The following is a 15,359-nucleotide window of genomic DNA, read 5'->3' on the forward strand; positions in this document are numbered from 1 at the left end:
TAAAGTTGCAAACTTTACGTGCATGCATGGCTATAAAGGCTCTAAATGCCTATTTTAAGTTTTTAACGGAACTTCATGCTCAAGAGGGACCTTAATCATGACCAAAACTGAAACTTTATGCTTCTAGAATCCAAGGAGGGTCCAGATCTGAAGTTACAACCTCATATCTAGCCCATAGCTCATCTTTCCAACTTATTATCTCACCAAAAACCCTAAAACTCAACCAATAGAAGAGATTCACAAGGAAAAGGCGATGTGGTTACCTCCAAAAGATGATAATTGAGATAATAGTTGATTCCCACACTCTACTTGCTCCAATCTCCTTCTCATCCAAGCCTTCTCCCTCTAAAGATCCTCTTTTCAAGCTTCAAACACACAATGGGCACACACACACGCGTATTAAGGCTTTAAGGGGCTCTTAAAGACTGCAAAGAGGCCAAAGGAGACTGAGGCTCCTTTAAATAGATGTGCAAACCCCCGAATTTAAGGTTTCATCTGCTAACTCCCACTCGCCGAGTCCCAATATGGACTCGTCGAGCAGGTCACTTAACACGCGATCCCACCTCGCTGCTACTCGACGAGTAGGTCAACCAACTCGTCGAGTAGAGCTCAACCCAATAAATCTTATTTAAACAATACTTGAGGATCGGGGCGTTACAACTCTCCCCCACTTGAACTAGACTTCGTCCTCGAAGTTTGCTGGAATAAACAATGTCGGGTAATGCTCGCGCATCTCTGCCTCCGGCTCCCATATCCACTCGGATCCCTTCCGATGTTCCAATTGTACCTTTACTAAAGGTATTTCGTTGTTCCACAAAATCTTCTTCTTCCTTTCCAAAATAGCCACAAGCCTCTCCACATAGTTCAGGCGTTCATCGACCTGAATATCATCCAATGATACCACTGCCTCCTGGTCCATAATGCATTTTCGCAATTGCAAAACATGAAATGTGTTGTGGATCCAACTAAGCTCCTCTTGAAGCTCTAGCCTATAAGCTACCCTGCCAACCCTGGCAACAATCCTGAACGGCCCAATGCAACGGTGACCCAATTTTCCCTTCTTCCTGAAGCGGATCACACCCTTCCAGGGTGAGACCTTCAGAAGAACCATGTCACCCACCTGAAATTCCAGCTCAGATCGGCGTCGATCAACATAACTTTTCTACCGGCTCTGAGTGGTCTGCAATCGTTTTCTAATCTATTGTCTCATCTCAGTAGTTTGCAGAACTACCTCTGTCTGACCCATCACCCTGTGCCCAACGTCACCCCAGCAGACTGGGGTCCTACACTTCCGCCCATATAACAGCTCGAAAGGCGGGGTGCCAATACTGGAATGATAGTTGTTATTGTAGGCGAATTCAGTAAGCGGTAGGTAGGAATCCCAACTCCCACCAAAATCAATGACGCACGCCCACAACATGTCCTCGAGGGTCTGAATGGTCCGCTTACTCTGCCCATCAGTCTACGGATGGAACGTCGTGCTAAAATGGAGTCTCGTACTCAGTTCCTCGTGGAACTTCTTCCAACAATAGGAAGTAAACCTGACATGTCGGTCGGAAACGATAGAAACTGGAACCCCATGGTGAGAGACAATCTCTCTGACATACAGGTCGACCAACTTCTCTGCCGAAGAACTCTCCAGTATGGCTAGGAAATAGGAACTATTGGTCAATCGATCCATGATGACCCATATAGCATCGAACCCCCTTGCCGTCTTCGACAACTTCGTGATGAAATCCATCACGATCTGTTTCCATTTCCACATGGGAATCCCCAGAGGCTAAAGCTGACCATGCGGCCTCTGATGCTTGGCCTTGACCATCCTACAGGTCAAGGTCCTCTTAATAAACCAAGCTATATCTCGCTTCATCCCAGGCTACCAATAACTCGAACTAAAATCACGGTACATCTTGGTGGCTCCCGGGTGAATCGAAAAACAAGACTTATAAGCCTCCTCCATCACTGTCTGTCGGACCCCTCCGGACATCGGAACCCAAACCCGACCGTAACGGGTCAACAACCCGCGACTATCCTGAACAAACCAAACACTTTCGCCCTTAGTCCTCTTAATATTCCAGTTCTCTGGTCTCATACCCTCAATCTGAGCATCCCTGACCAAACCTACCAGCAGGGAATCCACCGCTATCCTCATACACCTGTCTGGGGTCGAGGACCCAGTTGACTTGCGGCTCAGAGCATCCGCAACCACGTTCGCTTTACCAGGATGATAAAGGATCTCAGAATCATAGTCCTTGACCACATCCATCCACCTGCGCTGCCTCATGTTCAGGTTCGGCTGATCCATGATATGTCTCAAACTCTTGTGATCCGTGTATATAGTACAACGGACCCCGTACAGATAGTGCCTCCAAATCTTGAGAGAGAAAACCACTGCTCCCAACTCAAGATCGTGCGTAGGGTATCTCGTCTCATGCGGCTTCAGCTGCCATGATGCGTAGGCTATCACTCGTCCCCTCTGCATGAGGACTACCCTTAAGCATGTGATGAACGCATCACAAAATACCACAAAATCCTCAACTCCCTCGGGGAGTGTCAACACCGACGCCTCACATAAACATCGCCGAAGGGTCTCAAATGCCCTCTGCTGCTCAGGGCCCCACCGGAAATCCACCCCTTCCTTGTTAGACGAGTGAGGGGTATGACAATCTTGGAGAAATCACGAATGAATCTCCGATAATACCCTGCTTAACCCAAGAAACTCCTGATGTTTGAGGGAGATTTCAGAGTCTCCCATTGCATAACCTCCTCCACCTTAGCCGGATCGACCAAAATCCCCTCCTGGTTAACGAGATGTCCGAGGAACTGGACCTCTCGTAACCAAAACTTGCATTTCGAGAACTTGGCATACAACCGTTCTTGCCTCAGAACCTCCAGCAGCTCCCTAAGATGCTCCTTATGCTGCTCTCGAGTATTGGAATACACCAAGATATTATCTATGGACACAATGACCGAGCGATCGAGCATCAGTCTGCAAACTCAGTTCGTCAGATCCATGAACATTGCTGGCGCGTTGGTGAGCCCAAACGGCATCACCACAAACTCGTAACCATAACGAGTCCGAAACGCGGTCTTATTCACATCCTCCTTCCTCACCCTGACCTGGTGATATCCTGATCTCAAATCAATCTTGGAAAACCAAGTTGTACCCTGCAGCTGATCGAAAAGATCATCTATCCTCGAGAGCGGGTAACGGTTCTTCACTGTTAACTTGTTCAGCTCCCTATAGTCAATGCACATCCTGTGCGAACCGTCCTTCTTCCTGACGAAAAGGATCGGTGCTCCCCAGGGTGAACTACTCGGACGCATAAACTTCTTACCCAACAGTTCCTGCAACTTACCCAACAGTTCCTACAACTGAGATGACACCTCCTGCATCTCTGGTGGTGCCAGTTGATAAGGCGCCTTAGTGATAGGGGCCACACGTGGCACTAGATCAATCCTGAACTCAACCTGCCTCTCCAGAGGCACTCCGGGTAACTCCTCCGGAAACACGTCAACAAACTCTCTGATCACGGGAACCTCTGAAATTGAGGGTTGCTCCCTGACCCGCGTAATCACCACGTACTCTAAATAACGGGTACACGCATGCTAAATATACTGTCGAGCCTTGGCTGCTGAACAAAACCCTGATCCCAACCTGGTGCCCTCACCATATACTACAAGTTCTCCCTCACTTGGGGTTCGAACCACCACCCGTTGTCCTTCACAGTCAATCATGGAGCCAAAACGGCTAAGCCAATCCATCCCTACAATCACGCACACTTCCCCCATGGGGATAGGAATCAAATCTATCGGGTAGGACAACCCGAAAATCTCCAACTTGTATCCCCGGTAGATCGATGAAGCAGAAACCCTGTGCTCGTTGGCGATCGAAACTCGCAACAGACACTCAAGATCATCTATTGGCACACTGAACCCTCTAGAGAAGGTCTGAGATACAAACTATCGACTCGCCCCCGAGTCAAATAATACCAAAGTGGGCAAAGAATTCACTAAAAACGTACCTGATCACAGGTATGATCAATAAGCATAACACAAATACAATAACCGAGACAAAGAATAGAAGCGTACCAACAACCACATCCGGTGCTTCTTGGCCTCCTTGGTCGTGAGCTGGAAGGCGCGTCCCTTAGCCTTCAGAGGCTCCACCTTGACTGGCCTCCCATCTCCAATCCTCACAGTAGCGGGCGCGGAACCCTACGCCGGTTTGGCGGCGAGCTGCAGACAGTTGGTCTTCACATGACCAACCTGATGATAATGGTAACAAATCCTCATATCTGCTGGGGGGCGGACTGACAACAATCCCTCACATAGTGCCCCTCCTTGCCACATTTGTGGCACCCACCTCCTGCTCGACAAACCCCCCGAATGAGCCTTGCCACACTTTCCACAAGTGTGGCTCTGATGACCCCTAGATCGTGTATCAGCGGTCTTAGACCGCTTAGGTACCGACTGAGACTGTGTCGGTGCCTGACGTTGCTCCTTCAGTTGCAACTCTATATCCAACTCACGCCGCCTCGCGGCTTCCTGAAGGTCCAGGAGGGTATCACAATGTTGTGTAGCCACAAACTGTCGTATATCTGTCTTTAGCATACTCAGATAACGAGTCATCTGAGACTGCTCTGATGCAAACTCCGGTCAAAACATAGCCCTCTCAGTGAACATCCGGGTGATCTCCATCACAGACTCCCAATCCTATCTCAATGTCAAAAACTCCTGAGCAAGTCGCTCCCATTCCACGCGTGGAACATAGCAAGTGCAAAACATATCTCGAAACTGCTCCCAAGTAATAGTAGCCCGCTGATCATCAAAAGATGAACCTGTCATCAATCTCCACCAGTCCTTTTCCCCGAGCCTAAGCAGGTTTAGAGCACACCTAACCTTCTGGTCAGCAGGACATGAGCACGTGAAGAAACAACCCTCCACGTGAGACAACCACCGCATAGCCCTGATCGCATCCTGTGTACCATCAAATGTCGGGGGATTCGTATTATCGAAGTCCCGGTACTGGAAAGCTTTACCGGATCCTCCTCCAACCACTGTCGCAGTTACAGTCGAAGTGGATGCAACGACAGCTGTCTCTGCTAGAGCTGCATATCGCTCATTAAAGTACTCAACCATCGCGATCTTAATCGACCCAAATATCTCTGGTAGCTGCACTCGGAACGCAGCAGCAATCTCGTCGTGCATGATCTCCCCGATCCTGGCATCCAACTCCTTGGTCCCTATTTGAACCACGGGCTTAGGTGCTACCGGCACCTCCAACCCTCCGTCTCCCAACCCCGATCCTGATCTTGATCCTGATCCTGATCCGGATCCGGATCCCGAAGCAACACGTCTCGTCACCATTATACTGAAATATATATACAAGTCATCAGATAAATAACATAATGTCGGGAGACCAAAACCCAAAACCCTAGGGGTTGGGATTTCCTTGCTACGCGTATGAGTCCTGTGCTTTCAGTAGTACGGGCACATACTACCTTCCACCCTACCCATATTTGTCTCAAGTATCATCACAACACCCTAACAATATCATCAACATAGAAATGCGCTCAACCCTCACTTCTAGAGGAATATCAACTATCTTGCATCTAGTCTCACCACTTCTCATGACTCATACATCCATGAAACTTCCATCATCCCCTGCAGTGCTAGTGCATGCTAGCTGCACATAACGCTGGACCCAAGACTTTCGAATATCCAATCCTACCCGAAAGCCGAATCAACATTCTCAGGCTATAAGATCTTTATTATGCACAACCGTGATGCATACACTAAACATCTATAATTATGATGTCAATTCCACATACAAGAAACCCTAGGCTAATAGGCATCATATAATCATGCAAGTCTATCATGCGATTCTCGAAGATCCCTAGCCTAGCACTTGCATGCTGTTCTAACATATCAAAATATCAAATAAATGTATGGTATTTTGGGGATTACTTACAGGCTCCGACTGATCGTACCCTCTACACCCCCATCCTTTATTTTGAAAACCATTTTAAAACTTACTTTCCAAAAATCTCCTTGATTAGAGACTAGATTCACACGAGTGTTCCTCCAATTCACTCAAACCAAGGCTCTGATACCAACTTGTAACAACCATAAATTTTACGCAAAATTTAAACTTTTTCAATCATAAATAAAAACCAAATAGCATTGTTTACAAAATGTTTTCAAATTATTTTCCATCAGAGTGTCCCAAAAATCATAACATAAGGATGAGGAGCGGTACGGTCACGCCTTCGGCTTTCCATGATCTCCTGAAGTACCTGAAACAATAAACTGAAAACTGTAAGCCCGAGGGCTTAGTGAGCTACCCCAAAATACTAATACCACACTGACAATACCATATCAGGAATAATCAATCAATCAACATGCATACTGGGACATCAGCCTGACTGGACCGCCCTACCGGGCCTACAGTATGTCTGAATCTAATCCCTACGGATCATAAAAGCATAACATATTGTCTACCCTGATTTTGATCTAACAGATCATAACCACATGTAGCATACCATAACAATAACAATTAAAGGGCCAGCCTTGGTGCCGTAGACCCTATCGATACAGTGAGGATAACTCACCTCGCAGATGTCGGCTCGAAAGGTAAACTCCAACTCTCGGACCACTTGAAACAGGCTCCACCACCTATTATCATAGTACAACATACTCATTAGTCCTTAACCTTATAAGGTACTCCATAACCCACTAGTCAACCCATGGTCAAAGTCAAAGTCATCAATCAAGGTCAACAGTCCATGTTGACCTTAACTCGCCGAGTTCCTTGAAGCACTTTCCAACTCGTCGGGTCATTGGGGTGACTCATCGAGTTACTTTGATTCTCGATCAAACTTTAAGGCCACCCGTCGAGTTTTCCTCCTTGCCACTCGTCGAGTGGCAAGGAGGAAAACTCGACGGATACACACGCATACATATCCTAGAGAAAACTTATCCGACTCGCCGAGTTGTTCTTCAACTCGTCGAGTTTATGGCAATCTTCATCGGACTCGCCGAGTTGTTCATCCAACTGGTCGAGTTCACAGCCATCTTCATGTGACTCGCTGAGTCAACCTTGCGACTCGCTGAGTCCATTCAGACCTTTTTCCATACAGACTTATTTGAGCCATGCAGCGGCTCCAAATCACAGATCCAAGCCTCTAGGGCATGCTTATCACGTAAAGTTGCAAACTTTACGTGCATGCATGGCTATAAAGGCTCTAAATGCCTATTTTAAGTTTTTAACGGAACTTCATGCTCAAGAGGGACCTTAATCATGACCAAAACTGAAACTTTATGCTTCTAGAATCCAAGGAGGGTCCAGATCTGAAGTTACAACCTCATATCTAGCCCATATCTCATCTTTCCAACTTATTATCTCACCAAAAACCCTAAAACTCAACCAATAGAAGAGATTCACAAGGAAAAGGCGATGTGGTTACCTCCAAAAGATGATAACTGAGATAAGAGTTGATTCCCACACTCTACTTGCTCCAATCTCCTTCTCATCTAAGCCTTCTCTCTCTAAAGATCCTCTTTTCAAGCTTCAAACACACAATGGGCGCACACACACACACGCGTATTAGGGTTTTAAGGGGCTCTCAAAGAATGCAAAGAGGCCAAAAGAGACTGAGGTTCCTTTAAATAGATGTGCAAACCCCGGGATTTAGGGTTTCATCTGCTAACTCCCACTCGCCGAGTCCCAATATGGACTCGTCAAGTAGGTCACTTAACACGCGATCCCACCTCGCTGCTACTCGACGAGTAGGTTAACCAACTCGTCGAGTAGAGATTAACCCAATAAATCTTATTCAAACAATACATGAGAATCGAGGCGTTACAGCTTTGCCACAATTCTTTATTAGGGACTAATAGTGACAACATCTTCATAGTATACAACTCCTTCATTATGAGTCTGTTTCCGACGACTTTATATCCATGAAAAGGTGGCGAGAAGCCCTACGCTTTTAGCAACACACCCCGACCCGAAACCTTCTCTAATAAAACTCAAGGCCTATAAGCGACCGAAACGCCCCTAGCCTTGGGCTCTAAAATCCAATAACGGATACTTTCAGAACAGGATATTACAAAATGTCATGTTTTAAAATAAGCATTTAGTACAATGTACATATTTTTGTAGTACATATTCTAATTTTCAGAGTAAGAACTATGATTTTTGTAGTCCACTAGACATGAAAATATATGTTTTTCCCCTGAAAAATAGATTTTGGACAAATTTTCGCAGGTCAACACCAACAAAATTAAATTTTTTGTAGGTGTTCATCAATGAAAAGATCCCAAAAAAACTACAAACTATCTAGATTTTTATGGGTGGTAGCCTACAAAAATTGTGGTTATTTGGGTCAATTTTTTTTTTTTTTTGAAAATAACCAAAAATTATGGTGGCCTGCAAAAATTATGGCTATTTGGATGATTTGTTTAATCTTTGGTTATTTTTTTGAAAATTGATCGGCAGAATTAACTTAATTTGCCATTTTGTCTTACATATATTTAGGGATGAGCGTGAGACGGAACCGGTACCGACCCGTCTCGTTCCCGATTTCCCGAATACCGAATTTGATCAAAAGCTAATCCCGAGTACCGAACTGAATTAACATCACCGGTACCGGTACTCGGTACTAGTACCGGTACCGATTCCTGAATTTCATGTATTTGGAGTACTAAGTACCGTCCCATATTTTTAAATTCGGTACCGGTTCCGGTACGGGAGCGGGATTTGGGACAAACTGCTCATCTCTACATATATTATTACATTGTCAAATTTTTATGAAATTTTAACCTGATCTTCTAAATATTGATTTTTAAATACAATATCTTAATTAAATTTAAATTTGTTTTTTGTTTTTTTTGTTTTTTTTTCTATAATATGCATAAACAATACATAAAACTTAAGAAGGAAGGTACCAAACATGACTTTTTATTAAGTATTTATTTATCGTATCAATTGTTGACTGACTTGGTTCGCAAAGTCTAAAACCATTGAGAAAAAAGTGACCCTCTCACCGATCCAACATACAAACAAACAAACGAAGTCATTTGCCATAAAATTTCCCCTTTTTTTTCTCAGCAATCGCCGTTAGATCCAAATCCTTTCGCCGGCGATCACGATGTGGCCCGCCGTCCGATCTCCCCCCTCCTCTTATCTCGCCGCTGCCCTCTTCATCTCTTCATTTTTCCTTATCTCTTCACCGGTGTTCGCTTCCGAGTATGATCACAAGGTTAAGTAACGCCGCAACCCTAACTTTTATTTTTGTTGACAGTGAGTATTCAATCTGGTAGATCATTGATTTTGAATGCTAGTATTTTGCAATTTCCCATTAGATCTTTGTACGGGTATTTGATTTGTTTGGTGAAAGCAATATAGCTCACGAATTGAGGTTTGTATATTGTTAGGGTTTAGATCGCTATTAGTTTTTCTGTTACGCGTTTATCTTTTTGACATTTTAATACGATTCAGCCACATGCACCTAGTATGTAGCTGCGGGACATATGGAGTCTTTATCCACTACTAATTGTAATTGGAAGCATAAGCTGCAGGTTGATGATAACTCCAGCGTCTAGAATTGCCACTTCTCTAGACTCTCGATGAGAGTGCGATAGGTCTATACGCTAAAAATTGGTATTTGCGTTTTAAGAAGTTTGTTACAATACTAGTGGGGTAACAGATGGATTGACGTTCAGGAAAAATCAACTGAACATAATTACATAACATTTAGACGCTTTGGTTGGAAAGGACAGAATGAATTGTTGAAGATTGGCTGTGTGCGTGGTTGTTACTCAAAGGTTGATCATGTGAACTAATGACTCTGTAATAGTTTTTCTTCTAAGGGTTCATGCATTGGCGTGAGAGGAGTTATTGGTTAGGCTAAATTGCTAATATTGTTCTTTACGTTATCCTTTTAACTAGAATTTTCCTTGAGGGGTCTTGTTTATTTTGCATACAAATTATGATAGATCCTTTGGGGCCATATTCAATGTATTTATTGTACAACACATTCTTCTACTTGGCTGTTTTTGACATTCTTATTCTTTTCTTTTACAGTATCAACCAGATGAAGCAATTACCCTTTGGGTGAATAAAGTCGGGCCTTACAATAATCCACAAGAAACATACAACTATTACAGCCTTCCATTTTGTCGTCGCCATGGTAATCCTGGGCATAAGTGGGGTGGTTTGGGTGAAGTATTGGGTGGAAATGAGCTTATTGACAGCCAATTTGAAATCAAGTTCCAAAGTATGTTGTCACTGTTTCTTGTAAATTATAGCTTTATGAAATCAAATGGCACATAACATATATGATATATGATTTGGCATTTGGCAGAGAATGTGGAGAAGACTACAATTTGTGCGCTTAAACTCGATGAAGCAAATGTTAAGCACTTTAAGGAAGCTATTGACAATAACTATTGGTTTGAGTTTTTCATGGGTACACCTTCTAGTCTTTTCTTCTTTCTTTTGTACTTGAATCACACTTTTCTTCCCCCACATTCTTATTTCTCCCTCATTTTCTTTGTGATTTCAATTTCTTTGGTCTCTGCTGCATTGGAACACAAATTCAGATGATCTTCCATTATGGGGTATGCATCTACCAAACCCTTTTGTCTTCACTTTATTTTATAACTAGTATTTTAATCCCATTTTTTTTTGTTATCGTGGAACTATTGTTGGCCCTATAGGATTTGTTGGTGAGCTACATTCTGATAGGAACAGTGATAACAAGCATATGATATTCACACATAAGAATATCACTCTACAATACAACAAAGACCAGGTCTCCAGTTTTTAATCATATATGAACTTTTACACTATAAAAGGTTCTCATTGTCACACCGTTTTAATATTTTTACATCATGATTTTTTGTTATTGCAGATCATTCATGTCAACCTCACTCAAGAGAACCCAAAACCCTTGGAAGTTGGGAAAACTCTAGACATGACTTACTCAGTCAAATGGACAGAAACCAACATCACATTTGCACGCCGATTTGATGTTTACCTGGATTACCACTTTTTTGAGCATCAGGTGAACAAAATAAGTCTACACTATAAGTCTATAACTCATGTTTTAAGTTCCACTCACGGGGGTATAATTGTCTTTTTGCGTCACTGCAGATTCATTGGTTTTCCATATTCAATTCATTCATGATGGTTATCTTCTTGACTGGATTGGTTTCAATGATCCTGATGCGGACTCTTAGAAATGACTATGCAAAGTATGCTCGGGAAGATGATGATCTGGAGAGTCTGGTAATGTGTAATAATGAGTTTGTTAAGTTATTGCAATGAAGTTATATACGGGCTATTGAAGTGTTTGGTTTTCAGGAAAGAGATGTAAGTGAGGAATCCGGTTGGAAGCTTGTTCATGGAGATGTTTTCAGGCCACCTCGCAATTTGGTTTTGTTGTCAGCAGTTGTTGGAACTGGTGCTCAATTGGCACTATTGATTCTTCTTGTTATCTTGTTTGCAATTGTTGCAACATTATATATTGGGTACGTTATTCTTATGCATCACATGATATGACATAACAGGTTATGATGCGATTGACTTTGAACTGGATCTTGTCTATGCAAAAGACATGAATGCGCTCTTCATCATCACTGTTGAAAATGGCCCTACAAAGCTTGTCATCAGATTTCCACACTTGAATACATTTATTTCAGAAAGTGTTAAATGCTAGAAATAGCAACAAACACAAAGCTTGTCATCAGATTTCCACACTTGAATACATTTATTTCAGAAAGTGTTAAATGCTAGAAATAGCAACAAACACAAAGCTTGTCATCAGATTTCCACACTTGAATACATTTATTTCACAAAGTGTTAAATGCTAGAAATAGCAACAAACTTTCATTTATGTCTATTATGACATTGTACTATGAAATTCTATCCAATTATAGGTCATTCAAATACATAACCTTTTTCCCTTATACAAATGGATGGATAGATTTCTCAAATAAGAAAAAATTTAAAGCACAATGCTATAACTGTGTAGATCTTTTAAAGTATAATGCTTAATAAGAGCAAAATGTTACAAGCACTTTCACTCGTACTATTACAGCATTGTGTTGTTTTAAAAATCTAGCTGATTATAGCAATAGCATTTAAATTCAAAGTAATTTTCACTACTATAATCGGATAGATCTTTCAAAGCATAATAAAGTCAGCCATAACAAGAAAAAAGAAACCGAACTTCAATGCTATAACTGGATAGATATTTCAAAGTACAAGGCCTTAATAAGAAAAGAAATACAAGTGCAATGCTGTAATAGAAACAAACAGAAGTAAAATGTTGCACTACACAGATAAATGAAAGTGCAATGCTATTACTTGGTTTTTTCCATTTCAGAAAACAAAGACTTGCTTGCCTTAATCCTGATAAGGTGTGGTGATGATGATGAATGTTGTCATGTTGTAAGCGTAAATTTGTTTTTTTTGTTATCAGGAGAGGAGCAATTGTGACAACATTTATAGTTTGTTATGCCCTCACATCATTTGTCTCTGGATACGTCAGTGGTGGCATGTACTCCCGCCATGGTGGTAAGTATCATTCATTATTTAATTTAATCTCCAAAACAGATTCTATATTCATTTTTGAGTTTTTACTTTAACAGCCCAACTGGCAAATATTTTGATTACTTTTATTATTAATTGCAGGGAAAAATTGGATAAAATCAATGATCCTAACAGCATCACTTTTCCCGTTGTTATGCTTTGGAATCGGGTTCGTCTTAAACACAATTGCTATATTTTACGGGTCTCTAGCCGCAATCCCATTCGGCACAATGGTGGTCGTTTTCGTCATTTGGGCTTTCATCTCTTTCCCACTCGCTCTTCTCGGCACAGTTGTGGGAAGGAACTGGAGCGGGGCCCCAAACAACCCGTGTCGTGTTAAAACCATCCCCCGCCCGATTCCCGACAAAAAATGGTACCTCACACCCTCAGTAGTCTCAATAATGGGAGGCCTCCTACCCTTCGGCAGCATTTTCATCGAAATGTACTTCGTCTTCACATCCTTCTGGAATTACAAGGTAAGTAACGATATTTATAATTTATAACATAACATGTCACTAAATGATTATTATATTTATAATATATGTTTTGGCAGGTGTACTATGTTTATGGGTTTATGCTGCTTGTGTTCATCATTCTTGTGATTGTGACTGTTTGTGTGACGATTGTGGGAACGTATTTTCTGCTGAATGCGGAGAATTACCACTGGCAGTGGACTTCATTCTTTTCAGCAGCCTCTACGGCTATTTACGTATACTTGTATTCCATATATTACTACTCTGTCAAGACTAAGATGTCGGGATTCTTCCAAACCAGCTTCTACTTTGGATACACGGCCATGTTCTGTCTCGGTTTAGGAATCCTCTGTGGTCAGTATTTTTTTAAAACTTATATGACTTACGGCTTGATGTATTTTTTTTTTTTTATCAAGTGTTGTTGAATCTTGGTTGATGATATTTGCAGGAGCGGTTGGGTATTTGGGGTCGAATCTGTTTGTGAGACGGATCTACCGAAATATCAAGTGCGATTGATTGATTGATGGAAGGAAAGATTTCCCCGGTTTTGTAGTTTAATGTGTGGATACCAAATCAAGGGTCTAAATGGGGATATTGATTATATATATGTAAGCTATGCTTTCAGGAGAATTAGTTTTCATGGGAAGGAAAGGAATGTAGAAAAATGCAATGCTATTGTTTTCTTATCATCAACACAAAGGGGATGGGGGTAGCATGGTTGAGTTGAAGATTGTTGAACAAGTTGTTATATACATGTTCTATTGTATTCTTCTTATTCATAGGCGATTTCAAAAAGTTTAACGCTCTTAACTCTGTTTTTATTTTTTATTTCTTTTATGATCATCGGTTATAAGCCTCAAAATTAGACATCATCTTCCTTGTTTTAGTGATATTTATGTGATTTTATCTTTTTTTTTTTATTTATTATTTTTTATTTTTTATGTCAAGAGTGTGAAACTAAATGATATGAAGGCCAAGGTCCCTTAAATAAACCAGCATGTTGATATTCTAATTTTTTTTTTTTGGTGTTTGTGTTGGTTGGTGCCTGAGGTTTAGACCTTATAAATATGTTGTGTGATGATGGGTTGAAACATTTTAACGATTGAAAAGTAGGAGACATGAAGGCGAAAAGAAACAACTGAAACATTGAAACATTGGAGTTGGGATGTGAAATGAGAAAATTCATAGTAACTTTATAAGTTAGAAATGAAAAAGTTAAAATTGGAGAGCAAAGGAAACATGAGGTGAGGATATGTAAAAAGTAAGTCTTTTCAAAGTTTGAAATTTAATTTTAAATTTTAAGTTTGATCAACTATAAATCTATAATATATAATATATTTATAAAAATAAAATTTATAAAAATGATATATAATTAAGTGAGTTATATTTGAGTCATCTTCCTATTGTGCTATATCAACTCGTTTACTTAAACATGTCGAAATCTCTTACTGAGATCTGTTCATTTTGTTTCAAGTTCGTGTAATGTCAGGTTTTGCCGGGTCTAGGTGTGATACATGAATGGTCACCAAAATGGTGGAATGGTATTCATACAACAGTTTGTAGCGGATGGTTGATCTGTCGGGAATATAAAATAGGTTGTTGTAGAGTAATTCGTCACGGAACTAGAAAGTGTCGCTAGTATTGTGTTTTACCAAACAAGGTAGTAAGCAATTTATGTTCATTATTGGAATTGTAGAACAAGCGTAACTCCTCAAACCATGTGGGGTATGTGACATAAACACCGAGCACGTTAGATTCCTCCATGTGACTTAGGGCAATGGTCACTTTATTAAATTTGCGTGGATTATAAATAATCTCAAAATTAAATCCGATAATATTTGTCTCATAGTTGTATAACTCTAGAGTTTGTATGACTTGTGATGCGATACGTTTTAATTCAACTTTGTTGATCCGTGGAAATGTTAAACTATCTACCAAACAAGTATTGGGGCCACTTTGAAAAGTAGGAGACATGAAGGCGAAAAGAAAGAAGTGAAACATTTGATTTGGGATATGAAATGATAAAATTCATAGGGTAAATTACACCAATTGTCCCTCGTGTATGTATCCAAAAGCACGTTTGGTCCCTATTTTCAAAAATTAACTCGGACCGTCCCTCATTTGGTTAAAAGTTACATGCTTCATCCCTCGCAGATATAAAATGACTATCTTGCCCTTTTCTTTTTCTTTTTCATTTATTTTTCATTTGTTTATAATTTATATACTATTTTTTTTGTTAAGTATAATTTTTAGAAAATGGAAATTCCACTTAAATTGGTTTCGAA

General features: G+C 41.1%; 1 protein-coding gene across 1 annotated transcript; it reads left to right on the forward strand.

Moving 5' to 3' along the window:
* Positions 1–9,009: 9,009 nt before the first annotated feature.
* LOC145047573 (transmembrane 9 superfamily member 1) lies at positions 9,010–13,946 on the forward strand. Its single transcript, XM_078995875.1, has 12 exons — positions 9,010–9,266; positions 10,091–10,283; positions 10,371–10,475; positions 10,609–10,626; positions 10,726–10,820; positions 10,920–11,072; positions 11,162–11,296; positions 11,372–11,538; positions 12,492–12,586; positions 12,704–13,077; positions 13,155–13,428; positions 13,523–13,946. The coding sequence occupies exons 1-12, from the start codon at positions 9,156–9,158 to the stop codon at positions 13,588–13,590; spliced, it is 1,788 nt and encodes a 595-aa protein (XP_078852001.1). The 5' UTR covers positions 9,010–9,155; the 3' UTR covers positions 13,591–13,946.
* The last annotated feature ends 1,413 nt before the right edge of the window (positions 13,947–15,359 follow it).

Source organism: Lactuca saligna, chromosome 5, assembly GCF_052625555.1.
Source record: "Lactuca saligna cultivar CGN05327 chromosome 5, ASM5262555v1, whole genome shotgun sequence".
Lineage (NCBI taxonomy): Eukaryota > Viridiplantae > Streptophyta > Magnoliopsida > Asterales > Asteraceae > Lactuca > Lactuca saligna.

Coding starts and splice junctions, on each gene's coding strand:
- LOC145047573 (XM_078995875.1), top strand. CDS start 9,156: ATGTGGCCCGCCGTCCGATCTCCCCCCTCCTCTTATCTCGCCGCTGCC. Junction 9,267..10,090: donor CTTCCGAGTATGATCACAAG/GTTAAGTAACGC, acceptor TTTCTTTTACAG/TATCAACCAGATGAAGCAAT. Junction 13,429..13,522: donor CGGTTTAGGAATCCTCTGTG/GTCAGTATTTTT, acceptor TGATATTTGCAG/GAGCGGTTGGGTATTTGGGG.